The sequence below is a fragment of the Gigantopelta aegis genome, chromosome 15 (genome assembly GCF_016097555.1).
Source record: "Gigantopelta aegis isolate Gae_Host chromosome 15, Gae_host_genome, whole genome shotgun sequence".
NCBI lineage: Eukaryota > Metazoa > Mollusca > Gastropoda > Neomphalida > Peltospiridae > Gigantopelta > Gigantopelta aegis.
The window spans coordinates 23470763-23489321 of record NC_054713.1 but is presented as its reverse complement, the minus strand read 5'-3'; the positions used below and the strand labels follow the sequence as shown (position 1 = coordinate 23489321).

Sequence of the window (18559 nt, the reverse complement as noted above, 5' to 3'; positions counted from 1 at the left end):
TGACCACAAGCCATGGAATAAAGCAAATGAATAGCCCAAAACCAAACAAGACGTTACAAGTCTTTCAGTCTATAGGATGAGCGCTTCAATCGCCTGACACTGACTTGTGTAATTGTTCTCTACCATACTGATGATGCGGCATCCTTCTTCCAGAAGTTTGAACATGTCACAAATCAGTTATCCTGCATTGTCCGATGCTTCTTGGACTTGGATTTTTTGAAGGTCATGTATTGTGCTGGGGCCTTGTTTGAGTTGGATCTGGTTGAGCTATACCTGTCACGGACCACTTCGTCTGACACAACTTACTCTCAGATCACCCCAGCATTTCAGCAGCCGTACCAGGAGCTGATGAATACAGATGCATCTGCTCTCTTAAACCTTGATGAGCCAGCTTTCAAATTTGTATTTATGGAGAGGTTCAAGTATGCATGGTATGATGAAGGTATATGTGAAGCCATGACAAAAGTAGCAACTTCATTCCAACCACAAGTGGTAACGTTCCGAGGATGATACTCCCCAAACTAGCTGCAGGCTTCCAGAAACAAAAGGGGGACATATTTGGCTTTGGACACTATGACAAGTCTTCAAAACATTCAGTTTTCAATATAGAACCACATAAGCTAGAGAAGGCACCAATTCACAACCTGACAGCATAGAGGAATGTTGGCTTTATTAACTATGAGCTCTCGACTAGAGGTGCCAAGCAGCTTGGTAGTACATCTGCAGCACAAGTGAAAGCCAAAGCAACATACTTGATTGATAGATGACAGTCAGGGTCTTTTAGGAAATATGGCAGTGTGGTTAGAAAAGGGGGCAGGATACCCGAAATCCTGGCATGGAATGCGAAACAACAATAATTAACGAAGCAAGGCCTACAAGGCAAGGAAATTGCTAATCTAGTAATGGATAGGAGGAAAAACAGACTTGGAGGCACTGAAAGCTATGGGAGGCCCTTTCACATCAACCAGTGCAGTGGGCGAGTACATGGCAGACACTGAGATAGACGAGGCAACCAAAGTAGGACACCTCTACTTGCAGGTTCGCTATGCTCGTGACCCATCACTTTTCCTACCAAAAGCAAGACTAGTGATCTGTTTCGCCTCATGAAGGACCACAATACACTCCCTATCAATACGTATGAGGTGAATATGAAACTGTACTTGAATAAAAACCGCTGTCGCAATCGCTGTCATAACCTGGTGTTACTAGTTATTCTCATATTGAACATTATTAATATAACAAAACTGTGGAAGTATTTTATCACGTCTTACTCTACACAATGTTTATTGAGTAATTAACAAATCAAAATGTTTTTTTTGGATTTGTTAGTTATTTTCCTGGCCAAAATGCCTTATATTGGGGGCATGACAACTTCTTGGGGTATGTACATGGGGGTTACAACTAACTACGTTACCCAGCATGGCTATTTTTTCATTCAGATCGACCATCTCCATATTTTAGAGGGGGTACCCAGCAATATTGGCACTAACACCCATCCCTACTTATAAATAAAGTACGAAGTGGGTGTGGTCTGGATTGTTCTAGTCTTATCGACGGACCACCTGCCATTAAATGAATGAAAGTGAAAATGTAGCTAACGACCAAACAAACCAGATTGCTTCTACAGCAAATTCTGGCTAATGTAGAACTAATGCAAAGGAAGACAATAAAATGTTATACGTACTTATGCTTGGTATGTAGTAGGCCTCTGGAAAAAAACAAAAACAAAACAATGAAAGAAATCCAAATAAATGGTTACTTTTGAATTTAGCAAGTTGTCCATGGTGTTGATAACAATGCTGCTTGGAGCTTAAAGTAATTTTAATGACGATATTCTTAATGATGATGATGTTGATGCATGCCATTGTTCAAATGATTGGTATATTTAAGAAATTATATTTTATAAACATATTATCTCACGACTTTTTACCTCCAGGTGTTATAGGTCCATTAAAGTATGAACAATATAAATATATATATATTTATCATCTATTAAAAGCTTTTGTAGGAGATATCGCTGGCACTATAATTTGCGATATCTCCTTATATTCTTCTTATAATCTTGATTGGTCAAATTTTAATCACAAGACAATGTTTTGTTATGTCACTGTGTTTGTTTCAGCGCTAAACCTAACATTAGTGACGTCACGCCACTGCCGTTCTGCTAGTTAACGTGTCTACCGCTGACATTCAACCCATATTACTGACATTGTTTACAACTGTCGCAAATGAAAAGAATAATAATGGATGATAAAAAGAATACCCCCCCCCCCCCCCCCCCCCCCCCCCGTGTCTTGTGATATCATAATTGGCAAGCCTCGGATTTCATTCATACTTTTATCAACTCGTGCTGATAAATAATGACATCAAAAGACACTCGGGGAGTATCTTCTATATATTTATATTTCAATAAAAAATGACAATGGGTAATAAAGAGCACAAGGGCCAAAAATGGGTAAATCGCCATGAAAATTAACCTTGATCTGTAACAGTACATGTTATATACAAAATTGCAGTTCAACATTGAGGCATTGTGAACAAAATGCTAGAATACTGTATGTGGGACAGGTGGACAGAAAGAAGGTGCGACAGACGGACATATGGTCAGAATTACGGTGATACAGACAGAGAGTGGGAGAGAGAAACCTATCATCCCCTCGCTGTGAGGAGTTATGACTTGTTCTCCGAGTGAATAATTAATGTTTGTAAACCCGACCCTTTGGTGAACTGATTAGTCCTTCTCAGGGTGACTGGGAATAATACCCCTCCCGGCTATATTGGTGCTGACTGATGTAGACAGTAATATTGTATACGTACCTTTGCTAGGTACGTAGTAGGCAGCTGAAAAAACAATATGAAAGAAATAAAACTAAATGGTTACTTTTAAATTTGCTGATGTTTTTAATGCTGCTGCTTGAAACGGAATGTGATTTTGATCACAATATTCTTGATGATGTTGATGATGATGATTATGATCAATAATGAAGTTTGGCTAAGTGAAAAGTGAGCTTTAAAAAAGATTCGCTTTTGATATTTATTTCACACTTTTGAAAATGGCACACTTGTAATAACGTTGATTATTTGATCTTTATTGGGTAGATGGTGAATAAATTGAATTTCTAAACGTCATATCAATTGATACAAATAAATTTTACAGCATAAACGTACTCGTGGTGTGCATGGCTATTGCACATTTTCGATGTTTTGGTTGACTGACTGTCAATAGACTGCAACAACACCTTAATCTATATATTGCTAATCAAAACGTGGGAAGTACCCAGTACAAATGCATATCTAGAGTACGTCTATATGGTTACTGACTTGTGTCACGTCCCTACGTGGAGTTGCAGGACGTGATAAAGATGTTTGGCTCATCGAAAGGCAACGTTTACAGTGTGCAGATATACATATTTATTGCACATTTTTGTCAAAGGGAAAACAACTTACGTTTGATACAAGCATAACACAATTCCTGTCTAAAAGGCTAACGTCTTTCCTGACCACAATCAAGGGTACACTTTCAATATAGTGCTAGAAAGTCTTTGACATAAATGGGATTAACCATAGGCTCAATCAGTGTTACATTTAAGATATACCTTATCATTCAGGAATATACTTCTAAAGGCTATCAAAACGTTTCAAGATAGACTGGATATAACCTATTTTCACTTAATGGCTACTTTTTCATCCTTTTTTGTGATTAACCAGTACATAATGTCCATCAATTTAGATGAAAAGATCGGACAACAATTATGGGATATGCTTTTGACCGGAGCCATTAGTGGTCGTGCAGGATAAGCTTACCTGTTACCTGATATCACCATGTTTGGTAGTGATTCGTGACTACATACCACTGCTGTCTAAATGCCCAGTGTGCTGTCTGTTGTAGGTTGGTATTTGTTTGTGAGGGATAGATACGCCTTCCGTCTGAAAGCATCACGCCACTCCCGGGTAAAATGCCAGTGTTCTGTCTTTTGTAGGTTGGTATTTGTCTGTGAGGGATAGATACACCGGCCGTCTGATAGCATCATGTTTGACAGTGATTCGAGATTGCATGTCACTGTTTCACCTAGTCTCCTCTGTCTTTTGTAGGTTGGTATTTGTCTGTGAGGGATAGGTACACCTTCCATCTGATAGCATCACGTTTGGCAGTGATTCGTGATTGCATGTCACTGTTTTACCTAGTCTCCTCTGTCTTTTGTAGGTTGGTATTTGTCTGTGAGGGATAGGTACACCTTCCATCTGATAGCATCACGTTTGGCAGTGATTCGAGATTGCATGTCACTGCCTTAATCCCTAATCTGATCTGTCTTTTGTAAGTTGGTATTTTTCTGTGCAGCTTTTGGAGTGGACGACCGCAGTGTGTATCGTCTGTTTTGTGGTAGTCAAGTAGATGAATTACCTGTCAATGACCCTTTGCACTTAACGTAATGATTATTTGTTGTTGTTTGTTTTTGGGTGTTGTCTATAGGCCGTTACCTTTACATAAATGTATATATGTATGTATGTATGCACCTCGTATGTATGTATGTATGTATGTGTGTATGTATATATGTACTGATGTATGAATATCTATATATTGTATGTATGTCGAGGTTGACTGTTACATACATAGATATTAACGCACTGGCGCAGGGGATAATCCTTTCTGGCCTCACAAATTGTCCCATGTCGTTGCTGGGACTCGAACCTGTGGCACCGAATCGCCCGCAAATTGCAAGACTAACCACGCTACCCTCTGAGCTATCGAAGCTTCCATAAAAAGGAAGTTCTTTAACTCAACCATATGCATGGGGCCTACAATCTACGCGGTTGATCCCGCTTACGTGCAGGAAACAGAGGGCAGACCTGGCACTGGCTAGTATGTATGTATATATATATATATATATATATATATATATATGTATGTATATACTAACACAGCAGAAAACAACCCAACAAAAAAACACCAAGTAAACATTCTTACTTATGGGTGGAATACTTAATTCCCAATGAATGTACATACCCGTTTAATATATAAATAATGTTATGTATAAAATAAGAAATATATACGTACCTATACCATTTATTTTAGTGGTGGATTCTGGGAAAACAACAAAACAAAATAGTAGTTAGTTCCATAATGCACACACTGACGTGATCAAGATGATTTCCATAACGATAATGATAACGATGATACATAGATGTGTGCCTATGATAAAGGCATAAACCCGACAGCAATGGTGATGTTTGTTGTTATTATGACTTTGGAAATTATGATAAAAATGGATGCAATAAACCATAGGAAATAGATGATACAAAATCAACGATCGGAAATAAACGTTAATCGACACACTAACACACAAGCAAAAAACAAATAACAATACACAACACGGCCGTTCATATATCGGCTGTAAGCTATCGTGAACAATAATAAGAAACCAAATGTGTAGAAAAGGAATCGTCTGAATCTGTATTCCAAGGAACTCTGTCCTGTACTAGTTTTAATTATGTAAACTAATCTAAAAGTGTCTGTTATCTTTGAACAGTGCAGGAAGGATGTGTTTTCCAGTAAAGGGTCTCCTTGGGAGTGGCTGTCCTCTTATAGACGAGACACTAGTCTATCCCAGTGGGAACGCCTTTTTTATACTATTAAATTTACCACACGTTATTTATTTTTGAGCCGATTGATTTGTAAATGGAACACAAAAATAGTATTATGTTGTTATTTCCAAAACGCTTTTACGTTTCTTTTTACGTCAAACCACACTAAAATTATTTACAAAAACAGTTTTATAGAATGATGGGACGGACTATAGATACATAGTCATGGAATAAACAGCCAATGAAACACCACTTTGTACATCAATGAGAGCCCAAACAAGTGAATGCTCAATCAGGTAGAGTATCATTAAATAGATATTTACAAAATATTTACTTGTCAGTTTAATATGAAAGAAATAATTGACGAAAAATTTTTTTATTCTATTTCCAACACTACTTTAGTATACAAACTAAACTTCTACTAACACTTTACAAAATATTAATTCTGAAACAGGAAGGTACGATTGTCGATAATACGTTGTCAAGATCAAACCGGTTTTAACTAAAGACTCTAGTACCGTATCCTCAACCGAACGTTCTTCGTACAGCGCAAGATTTTTCTTTTAATTTTTTGTGACAAACCCTACAATTTGAAATCGTCAAACGCACGTGTTAACTAACCTCCAACAGGCTGTCGTTTGTGCTTTGCCGAGCTATGGCGGCACAAGCGACGAATCGAGCGTATACTTTTGACGATCTCCGTTCATAGCGAACACACACGAGTTTTTTAAAAGTGCATTTGATCTTGTATTTCATATTTGTACATTATGTTATAATATGGTAACCAGATATTGTAACTTTAATAGAACAAGCGACAATAGCTATGTATGGCATATTAAAAAAATTAAAGCGGCAGTCCCTTGAATATTTTTATTATTTAAGCATATAGAACAGAAAGTCCAATTACGTTTGGTGCATATATGACGCCGCACTCAGCATTGGTTTCACTACGCTGGCTTATCTAGGTCAAAAACAAAGCCGATATTTCGAAAGTGGGACACTTTTGATGGGCTCCTACAGATTTCGGTTTTGATTTGTTTATGACAAGTGTGGAATTTCCCCAGCAAGAGATCACGTGAGATTTCGCAATTTTGGAACGCGATTAATGGCGTCAACACCAAAGAGAAGTGTCGACAAAATAATTAAAGGCATTGTCCAGGCAAAAAACCCAAACAACATCTCGATGTTATACGAAGTATTGCCCAAGTGAGCCTAGGAAAAGAGTGCAGTCGCTGGTGTGAACTAAAAAGCTAGCATCATGGGCGGATCCAGGAAATATTTTTAGGGGGGGACCAAAAAAGAAGGGCACATTGACTCGTCAAAAGGGCACCTTACTACAAGTTTTGATATTTACAATTAATATGAATTCCTACAGTTCTACGTCATAATATACTAGCAATAATGAAGTAAATTGGCGTCACTCGCGTTAGAACCTCAATGGGGCCCCATTGAGACTCAATAACACAGACACATATCTGCAAGCTTGCGCATGTACACGAAAATCTTGATTTCATTTATCTACAATATAATTATTGTTTACTTAAAAAAAAAAAAATTCTACAAACAAAAAGGGCACTTGGACATTTTGAGGGCACTTGAACAATTTTTTGGGGGGACGCGTCCCCCTGGTCCCCCCCCCCCCCCCCCCCCCTTGGATCCGCCCATGAGCATTGCAGGCAGACGACACGAAGATGTTGCAAAATTACCGTTCCTTGATAAATGGTAGGTCCTTTTACTTTTCAGTCCGACCAGAATTAAATATTACTATTAAATTACTATTAGTAATAGTATCAACATTATACGGGGTTATTTTAAGTTAGGCCTGTAGGGGCGGTGGTGTGGAACAGGTACCCAGCAATTTATTTATTGTATTAGGCTTTTGTTTTCTGTAGGCATTTTTGGGGGTTTTTTTCTACACAATATCATTGAATATGATTTTATCAATATTATCACAACTCGGGGCCGTAGCTACCCTTTTGCTGCCACTTCAGGGAGTTATATACTTAAAACGTCAATATCAATAACCAGTAAATTGTCATGTTATTTATATTTAAAGGTAACAGATTTTGTTTTGTTTTTGTTGGTGTGAGGTTTTTTGTTGTTGTTGTTTGGTTGTTGTTGTGGGTTTTTTTTTGGGGGGGGGGGAACCAGAGGCGGTTGGGCGGGGGGGGGGGGGGCGCTCCCCCTCTAAATTTTGCGAGTTATAATTTTATTATATATTACTTTTCGTTTTTTTACGATCCCCTTCCAAACTTCCCTTAAAATTCCACTTCATGTCACTGGGGACCCCTAAATGGATTTTCTGGATCCGTCACTGGCAACTGACTACTTTTAACCGTTTTTGAGGGGTTTATATATTAAGCAACTAATTTCATGATCTACAAGCATTTTATAACATGTATAAAATATATTATCATGAATTATTCACCATAGACTAGTAGTAGTAACTTAAGTGAAAATCAAGATCGTAAAATGAGTGGGCTGGCAATACAAAAGGAAGCAGGGCATTTAGGCCTTAACAAAAAATGTTTGTTTACTGTACAGTAACATGCAACATTTTTTAGGTAAGAGTCAGTCGGCTTCTAAGGTCTAAAACAATCTGCGTGTTTCAGGTTTCCCGATCTACCTGAATTTTACGTAGCAACCCTGAATTTTTTTGAAGCCAAAAAATCCCCAGACAAATTAAAACAAAATTTAAATTAAATCGTGATCCCTGATTTTTTTCAATCAACAAACTAGATTCGGAACACCTCGGCCTATTACGGTTTCTCAGTTTGATTAGATTACCAACCCTATTTTTGTTAAGAATGAAACCTAAAATACATACATATATATATCCTGTCTATGGGATGGTGCATATAAAAAGATCCCTTGCTTCTAATCGAAAAGAGTAACCCATGCAGTGGCAACTGCAGGTTTCCTCTCTCAATATCCGTCTAGTCCTTAACCATATCTGAAGCCATATGACTGTAAATACAATGTGTTGAGTGCGTTGTTAAATAAATCATCTCCTTCCTTCCTTCCTTCCAATAGCCGATGATTAATAAATCAATGTGCTCTAGTGGTGTCATTAAACAAAACAAACAAACTTTAGTCTTCATGTAGACAAAAAGGTTACTTTTACACTAAACATAAAATGGGAACTATTTCCTATATTTTCTGGAGACCTGTGCAAATAGCCAGTTATGTGGATGGGGGGCAGTTTTTGGGGTATCTCCTCTCCCCCCCCCCCCCCCCCCCCCCCCCCCCCCACCAGTAAAGCAATTTGTCTGGCAGTGGGGATATTCAATATTATTTCTTGGGGAGCATGAATTGATCCCCTCTCACCAGTCTAGACACCCTGCCAGCTAATATTCCTCCATGTGTGCCTACAGACCCCCTTGAACTAGGTGCTGCCAAGGAAATTATAGTTTTGTTGTTAGTACATCCAGTACAAATCGGTTTTTGTCAATACATATTTATTTACATATACAATGTGTAAACACACACACACACACACACACACACACACACACATCAGGGACAGATCCAGGCTTTTTGAAGGAGGTACGCATGTGTGTTGGCAAAGTCTAAATGCGAACTTTTGAACAAGCCCTCTCTTATTAATTTTTTATGTCACCTAAAACAAAAAGCATTTTTATTTTGTTCTTTTTACATTTTCTGGTTATTTCTCCAAATGTATTAGTATATTCAGTGTGTATATATATATATATATATATCAATTTTTTATTTTGTTTAATTATGAAGAAGAGTTATTTAACCAAGTTAGTAAATTATTTTGTTTACCATTATTCTTGTATTTTCAGATTCTCAGTAATTATTCATATAAATATATATAGCAATTTTCAGTATTGTACATGTATATCAACATATAAAGATTTATTTTGTCACTTGTATAAGAGTTAAATGAGTGAAATGGTTAGATCTTGTGGAATGCATAAATAAATGTTTAATATATTTGAACTTTATAGACAATTAACAGTACCTTCCACACATTTAAATATTTCATGTACTAATTGTCCATATTTATCATTAATTTCAGGCATCATCGAATATATTCCAAGCGGAGTAAGAGTGTGGTGCCCGTTTTGGAAAAGAAATTGTACCAGTACATTCTTGAATTATTAACACAGATCATGCACAAAAGAATAGATGAGGCATATTTGAACATGCAACATCCAGTGACAATCTCACAGGATGATCCAAGAAGGATATCCAGAACCATTGCAGAGATAGAACCAGAGGCAACAGAAGTTCTGGTTTCCAAGAAACGAAGTCGATTCCAATCAATCTTTGAATGTTGTCTTTAAACCACAATAAGCTATTAAGCCAGTCTATCACGTGTGAAACTCACTAACTGCCACATTGGTGTGGAAATTTATACAGGATTCTCGAAACACAACAGCTTGATATCACACCCAGACGACCTTGTCTCAACAAGACAAACTGGCTATAGGTTGTATGCCTCATGGTCTTGTTGTAGTAACCAAGCATCAAGTTGTGGAGTTCCAAACTGTCCTTTCTGTATGTGTATGCAAGTCGCAAAACTTGCTCGTCCAGTACTAACATTCAATTTCCTGTAAGAGAAAATTGGTGTGCAGTTAATATTATGTTTATCTTTTATACCAATGACTAAAAACCATAACAAATAAAACTTGGAATATTTATCTGGGTTGTCTGAAGCATTTGATAAAAGTTCATACATTATGCTAGTATAATTATGGGATAACAATGTTGTATTTGACCATTTACAGATGTTAATGCCGGTTTTACAGTGGATGATTGATTTATTCCCATTATTCGTTTGGATTCTGAATATTTCTATCTTGAGATAATTTTTGTTTTACTAATCACAGCCAAACTGGCAAAGATTTAATTTAATTTTTTTCTTAAGGGTCTAATGATAAAATTTCACATGTGAATACAATGAATACACACTGGTTGTTGTGGAAGGTTGTCACAGCAATTTCTGTTGTCATCTCTCTACAATTACCACACTTATATCAACTTGGACTAGTCTGTTCTTGTGGGGGATGATATCTATATGGTGATGGTGATGTACTTATTTCACATAAATCAAACACAATTCCTAGCTCACTTTCAGTTATTTTCAGACAGTTTTCTCACATTATCAGTTGACATCCCTGTTATAAGTTCCTGAAATAATAACATATTGTTTATGCACATGTATAGAAAGTTATTGCTATGTGTGCTTTATTATGAGAAACAAATTTAATATTGGTATTTGGAAAGTTTTTAACATGATCTAGCAATGAGCAAACATTCCATTAAAGGGACATACCCTAGTTTCAACCCGTGAAACTTTAACACTAAGTTTAGTTATTCCACAAACCTGTAACACATTTGGATAAAGTTACAATTGAGTGAACCATGAGTCTGTGACTCCTCTAAAAATGGACTAAGACTCGAGTCCATAACTGTTACTTCTCAGACGCACGCGTGTTTTTAAAAATATGAGAAATGCATTTTGTAATATTAAAAACACCAGGATGACCAAAAACACTTCAAATGTACGGAAATGAATAAGTTAAACAATAAAATCTAAGTAAAGTATGATTTCAGTTGTCAAAAATAGCTCTAATAGTAAACAATATGCCTTAGAATTTAAAAACTAGGGTATGTCCCTTTAATGACTAGTAAAAGAGTAACTCTGGTAACCTGAACTGTATAATAAATAAAATAATTTTTGTATTTTTAATGTCATTATGTATTTTTAACCAAAATTATATTGAAGGTGACATACTGAAAGAGTTACATGGATAACCTGACGTTATTTCCTGCGATTTTCATGAACACATTTACAAAATTTTATACCATGATATACAATAAAAATCATACCTTTAACAGTGTCCTATTTTCAGATTGTTGCTTCACACTTTGTGCGTCACATTTGAAGTTATATTCCCTCGTTCCCTGCACTGTCATTGTCCACTGCTCTGCCCTTGTCTTCTGCTTTGCCCTCTGTTCACCCTTGTTCTTACTACGGCCCTTTCCCTTGATTGTATAGGTTACCGATTCATCATCAGCAGAATTTTACTGGAATGTTTAAGAAACAAATCTAAATACTGGTGCTCCCTAATAACTATGCAGAAAAGTATACATGTATTTGATATATAATTACAATCATTAAAAAGTCTTTGTTAGTCGATAGCGTTTTAAAAATTGCAGCAAACTCAGGAATGTCCCTTTAAATTTAATGTACATATCATAATGTTAAAACACATTTTTGTAAATAAGTCAGTTCCCGGAGTGCTCATTAGTGAGTGGTGCCTACAAAATCCATTAATATCAAATAATCAGCCATGATCAATAGATATGTAGCTATTTAAAACAGTATTGCTTAATGTCACCTTATAGCCAGATGAAAATGAAATTAGTTTATAAACCAGAACAATAAGTCATAACTTTACCAAGTTAAAATACTGTGAAATATAGAACAACCTATGATGACCATTGTCAATATCGTTAAGGTTGTGTATGTCATGGTCATAATGACAATGAAAAAAAAAAAAAAAAAAAAAAAAATATAGAAGGTCATTAACGGCTGTAGGTAAATCATACTTGCTTAGACATACATATTCCATGATTCCAAAATTGTAAATTTTAAAATTCAATTTCATATCTCAAATTGCCAAAAGTATATACATATACATATGTATACCATTCACATCACAAACAACAAAAACGCAAATATGATACTTATGGAAAGAATACTCTACATTTTTCAGTTACGGTATGTGAAATAAAAATATATATTCCAATCAGTTAAAGCAAAAAAATCTACAAAGTAGACTTAAGACGAATCCATTATAGTGAACAAAGTATAACACCATCCAATAAACTGGCAAGTGTTAGGTTTCTAACTATATTTAGGCAGTGTTTTCAAAAGTAACCTTTTTGCTCATGTGCAGTTTTTCAATTTTTAAGGCCACTACATGAAAAAATTATGTTTCTGAAATTATGCATAGTGGATGAGCACTTTAACATTTTTAAAAAATAAAAATTCAGTTTTGTTAACTGCAGTCACTTCACCTGGTTTTTTCTACCTATGATTGCTAACAACACTTGATGTCAATACAGATGGGCAATACTTTCATACCAGTGAATACTTTGTTAAATATATAACAATTTATACACTCAATATTATATACACTTGTGAATGGATTGTGTCTCCTAGTCACTACAGTTGGGGCACAAAAATGCAGCATACCTTTTGCAAATCAAATATAATTTTAGCAAAAGTTTAACAGGGTGGGGGTGAAAATCATAAAAATTAACTAATTTACCTTTGTTGATTTGGCATGTGTGAGGTCATGTGACACTCACCAAATGTTAATTAATCTTTCTCCATTTTTAACTTCATATCTAAGAATCAAGTGCACCAATAGCAGTAAATTACATGTAAGGAATACACAATAATGATTTAGTAAAATTAACAGTCTTTTTTTGTGTGTAAAGTTGATATGCATTTATAGTCCTTCCCATAGGGGACACATTTTTTCATACTATGGAATTTGCTACACATTATGTATTTCTGAGCCGATTATTTTCTAACTTGCACACAAAAATAGTCATTTTTTTTATTTCTAAAACCTTTTAATTTTCTTCTCACATCAAACCAACCTGAAATTATTTACAAAAATCAAATTTTGTAGGAGGATGGGATGGACTATAGATACTTAATTGAATGAACTATATTTTAAATAAAAATGTTTCCAAACTTTGAAATAAAAAAACGCAAAAATTAATTGCTAACAGATGACAACAAATTGGATGTTGATTACATGAAGCATGCACGAGAAAAGAAATCAAATCGAACAGAATTTGAAGCCTAACGCATTTATGGATGTTAATGACAAATAATAATAATGACTCCAGGGATTTATTGAGAATTGTTTTACCATGGTCCTATATTTGATGGAACTGGGAAAATAAGCATAATTGATTCATAATTGTGACATATATAGGCCACTGAATGATGGATGATTTATTGGAGTAGACATAATTTAAAAATATCCTCATGTCAAATTGGGAATTTTCAGTGTCACTTGCTTTTGGGAAAGGGCTTATGTCTGGTACCATAAAATATCTAGATAAATCCCTGGACCCAGGAGTATAAGTTAATAAAATAAAACAACATTAATTTTAATCTTCATCTTTGAACAATTTAACTTTCATTCGGGTAATTAGATTACCAACATTTCACTGGGGTTTATCATATTGGACTTTAAACCCCATCTTATTTTCCTACAAAAAAGTTTATTGTAAATAATTTCATTTGGGTTTGACGTGAGAAAAAAAGTAGAATAAATTTTTTTGTTGTTGAAAAAAACCCCCTATTTTTGTGTGCAATTTAAAAAACAATAAGCTTAGAAATACAAAACTTGTAGTAAATTCCATAGTAGAAAAAAAGGAATTTCCCTGTGGACTATGGTGCGTCTCCCCCATACTCCCCCCCCCCCCCCCCCCCCTATAAAATCCTGACTACGCCAGTGCAGAGCAGTGAACGTCATCTTCGTAATACGTATTTATTTCTGACTGAACCTTTTGTTTTATTACTGCACACAAAAAAGTGGTGTGGGTGGGAGTGTCATTTCAAAACATTTACTTTTTTCAATGTCCGATCAAACTGAAATCATGTACAAAGCTGGGAGGCTGGGACGGATAATACAATAGGTTTATCACGGCAATACCGTGAATACGTACGACCACACTGGCCACATTGCATGTATGTCATTTAATGCACCAACGTAATATTAACTCGGCTTAAAGGACTCAATTATATCTCCCTACGACATAAAAAAGTAAACAAGGTACATAATTACTTGTTTGATCTTACCTGATTACCTGCTCTGCTTGTTTCACCGAATCCAAACATATCCGAACGCTGCTGACTTGGGGAAAGCCTTTCACGTTAAAAATTCGTGACGTCAAATACGGCTAAAAATAGTACGGTATAGCATCTGGTACGTTACAAAATGGCGAGCATTTTTTCGAACTGCGTAGTAAGCATTTGACGATATGAGACCGGCCTCGGTGGCGTCGTGGCAGGCCATCGGTCTACAGGCTGGTAGGTACTGGGTTCGGATCCCAGTCGAGGCATGTGATTTTTAATCGAGATACCGACTCCAAACCCTGAGTGAGTGCTCCGCAAGGCTCAATGGGTAGGTGTAAACCACTTGCACCGACCAGTGATCCATAACTGGTTCAACAAAGGCCATGGTTTGTGCTATCCTGCCTGTGGGAAGCGCAAATAAAAGATCCCTTGCTGCCTGTCGTAAAAAGAGTAGCCTATGTGGCGACAGCGGGTTTCCTCTAAAAACACTGTCAGAATGACCATATGTTTGACGTCCAATAGCCGATGATAAGATAAAAAATCAATGTGCTCTAGCGGCGTCGTTAAATAAAACAAACTTTACTTTTTTTGACGATATGTATTTCTGGCGACAACTCACGAGTGAATTAAAAGTGCATTTATGCTTGTATTTGAACTTAGGACTTGATTTTATAAGACTGAAACCGGTGATGGCAGCTTCAAGACGGCATAGCTTGCTGTAGATACACAACTGAAATTGTTTGACTGTCAAGTATTACCAATTTTACTGTTTGTTGTGAAGTTTAGGGTTTTGTAAAGTTCGAAGACATCGAAAACGTTCGTTTGTCCCTTTGCAGTCGGATTCTATGTGTTATAAACACATAATGGATAAGGAATAAATGTTATCAGTTATTGTATCACAATAACTTTCTGTTCAGCCAGAATAAAAATGATATATTTAGATCTACATGAATTTGTATTCTAAAGAACATTTTAGAGTTAGCTGGTCTTAGCAATATTTGGCTACAACAGTATAAAAATAATATAAATGTAAAGTGGCTATTAACATAGACTAAACGATGTTATTGTGATATGCACATACAGGAGTGGTTGAAACGTCGCCAAAAGCAATTATTTATAGATTATTTAAAACTGCACATATGTATGAGACATATCTTAATGTTATTTCTTGGAAACACAGATTTATATTTACTAGAATTAGACTAAGTAATCACAGACTACCAATTGAAATAGGAAGATGACTAAATATTAAAAGATATGAAACATTATGAAATATTTGTAATCAAAGTTGTATTTGCGACGAATTCTATTTCTGTTTGAATGTTGCATATTACATGATCTTAGAAAACGATATTTACCTAGCTACTATTGGATAAATCCTAGCATAATAAAAATGAATATATTGTTTAACAATAAGGATTTATTGATAACATTTGGTGAATATACAAGAAACAAATCCATACGAATGCGTGAAAGTGTGTGAATTTACATCTATTTACATATAATATATAATAATTTCATAATGTTCTCCCAGTGCAAACATTAATTCAGTATTACTTGCTCACTAACGTATAATTGTATTATATTTTGCCTGTATATTGCCTGAGCGAATACATAATATGAATTTGATTCTACAGCTACTTCTCTATCACTGACCACTAACGGACTGTCCCGGACAGGCAGCCCAGATAGCTGAGACGTGTGCCCAGGACAGCCTACTTGAACCTTAATTTGGATATATGCAAGAAAATGAGTATAAATGAAACGAAACCTACCTTCACGTCCTACAATGGCAGTTATTATCACACGTCCACGTAAACGTTTTTTAACAGCTTGAACATCTTCTGTATCGTCTGTCATAAACAAAGACAACGTGACCTCAATTAACAGTTGTTGTTATCGTGGGTTTTTTGTTTGTTTGTTTGTTTGTTTTTTCAATTTATATTCAATCCCTTGTATATGGTCCGTTTGCGTGAAAGGGAACCGATGAATTGGCATCATGTATGTAACTCTATAATGGATGTTATAATTCATGTAAAAATATAGCATTAAGTTTGAAATACATACTAAGTCAAATCACATTTTTAGAGAGAAAAAAGCCAGTGTCTACATATATATATATATATATATATATATATATATATATATATATATATATATATATTATATTATTATTATTATTATTATTATTATTATTATTATTTACAAATTACCATCAAATTGCATAGTTTAAATCTTATTTTATGATGCAGGCATGACGACATTGATGGAGCAGCCAAGATAAATCACGTGCAGTTCTTCCTTTAGTCTGTGTGTAAAGCATTATCGGTGTGTAATAGTATAAACCTCGAAATGCAATTTCGCACATGTCACACCCTGCATCTGTTCGTCGCACGGATTTCACCTGAAAGGTGTTCTTGTGTGCACGTGCTTTTCGCTGTGATGACTATACAACAGCTGTTTTGGTCGGTCTATTCAACAGAAGAGTCAGTCTACGGTTAGTTGTTGGGGTAGAGTGCTTCCCTGATGTGCACTGACATGCAGGGTCGACTAAAAATTATCTGCATTGCCAGAAGGCTTCATGCATTAATTTATTTATTTTAAAATCGAATTGTTGTAAATGAATCCTGCTATAGCGACAACGTCTTTCTGCTACGATGAATTGGCGATTTTAAAATAACCCCTTAACGTAATGATATTATAAATTGGTGTAGATGTAAGACACTGATATAAATAACCCCTGAACGTAATAATATTATAAATTGGTGTACATGTAAGACACTGATATAAATAACCCCTGAACGTAATAATATTATAAATTGGTGTAGATGTAAGACACTGATATGGACATAACATTAAATGGATAAGTATCATTATACATTGTGTTTTACAATAGTAAACCCTTATACAAGTATAATGCAACTATATAAAATTATTTTGAAAATTATTATCCCTTCGTAATAGACATCAAGTTTTTTTTTTTTTAACGACACCACTAGAGCACATTGATTTATTAATCATCGGCTATGAGATGTCAAACACTTGGTAATTTTGACAGTCTTAGAGAGGAAACCCGCTACATTTTTCCATCAGCAGCAAGGGATTTTTTATATGTACCATCCCACAGACAGAATAGCATATACCACGGCCTTTAATATACTAGCCGTGGTGCACTGGCTGGAACGTGAAATAGCCAAATGCGCCGGTCGATGGGGATCGATCCCACACCGACCGCGCATCTAGCGAGCATTCAACCGACTGAGCTAAATCCCGCCCCTAATAGACATCACGTCAGATTCAACGTACATGCAAGTCCTGCTGGTCCAGGTGGAGATAATCCCATATGCGAAGATGGAGTTGTCCACAATTGTCCACGAACTGACAAAAGCAAAAACGGAAACAGCATGTTAATGTCATATATATTCATAGCTATTTTTCATTTATATTTATTTATTTTTGGAGTGACCTAAAATACTTCAAATTATATAAATATTCGGCCGAGTATTATACAGTTAACCGTTTAACTTTATTACAAGGAAGGAAATGTTTTTATTTAACAACTATCAGGGGCGTAACTAGACTTTTGAAATGTGTACTCAAGAAAATAGCGAAACCACTCAAAATCGTGCCATTCAGTCACTAGTAATTCCAATCTGTAAAACTTATTTTCTTACAAACGCTTATATTGGTCAAATTCGTATGACGTCATTACGACTGTCATATCTTCATGAAACCCAAGCTTTGAATGACGTTAATATGTAACGTTGAGAATTTAGTGCGATTGTTGAAAAAAAAGTGTACTCAAATAGCTAAATTGCGTATAAGCAGAAACATTTTGTACTCAAATGAGTACATTGCGTACACGTAGTTACACCCCTGACTATAATAATAATAATACGAATTGAGGTTTAGTCGTAAATTTACGTTTACAGGAAATAGAAATGTTTTTATTTAATGACGCACTCAACACATTTTATTTACGGTTACTAGTATATGGCGTCGGACGTATCGTTAAGAGCCACACAGATATTGAGAGAGGAAGCGCGCTGTCGTCACTTCATGGGCAACTCTTCGATTACCAGCAAAGGATCTTCTATATGCACCATCCCACAGACAGGA

General features: G+C 35.7%; 1 protein-coding gene across 7 annotated transcripts in view; it reads right to left on the bottom strand.

Moving 5' to 3' along the window:
• The window catches only part of LOC121390082, a 42037-nt gene that overhangs the window by 7041 nt on the left and 16437 nt on the right, over positions 1-18559 (bottom strand). For 3 of the 7 annotated variants that reach the window (XM_041521792.1, XM_041521793.1, XM_041521794.1), the window contains 5 exons: positions 17747-17818; positions 16216-16293; positions 5057-5083; positions 2818-2841; positions 1685-1708 (listed from right to left, as the gene is read on the bottom strand). In XM_041521792.1, coding sequence (XP_041377726.1) covers positions 1685-1708; positions 2818-2841; positions 5057-5083; positions 16216-16293; positions 17747-17818 — 225 coding nt within the window. Of the gene's footprint in view, positions 1-1684; positions 1709-2817; positions 2842-5056; positions 5084-9024; positions 10161-10521; positions 10741-11442; positions 11641-14443; positions 14643-16215; positions 16294-17746; positions 17819-18559 lie in introns of those variants that run through there. The other 4 variants (XR_005960162.1, XR_005960163.1, XR_005960161.1 and 1 more) reach the window with 3 other exon arrangements.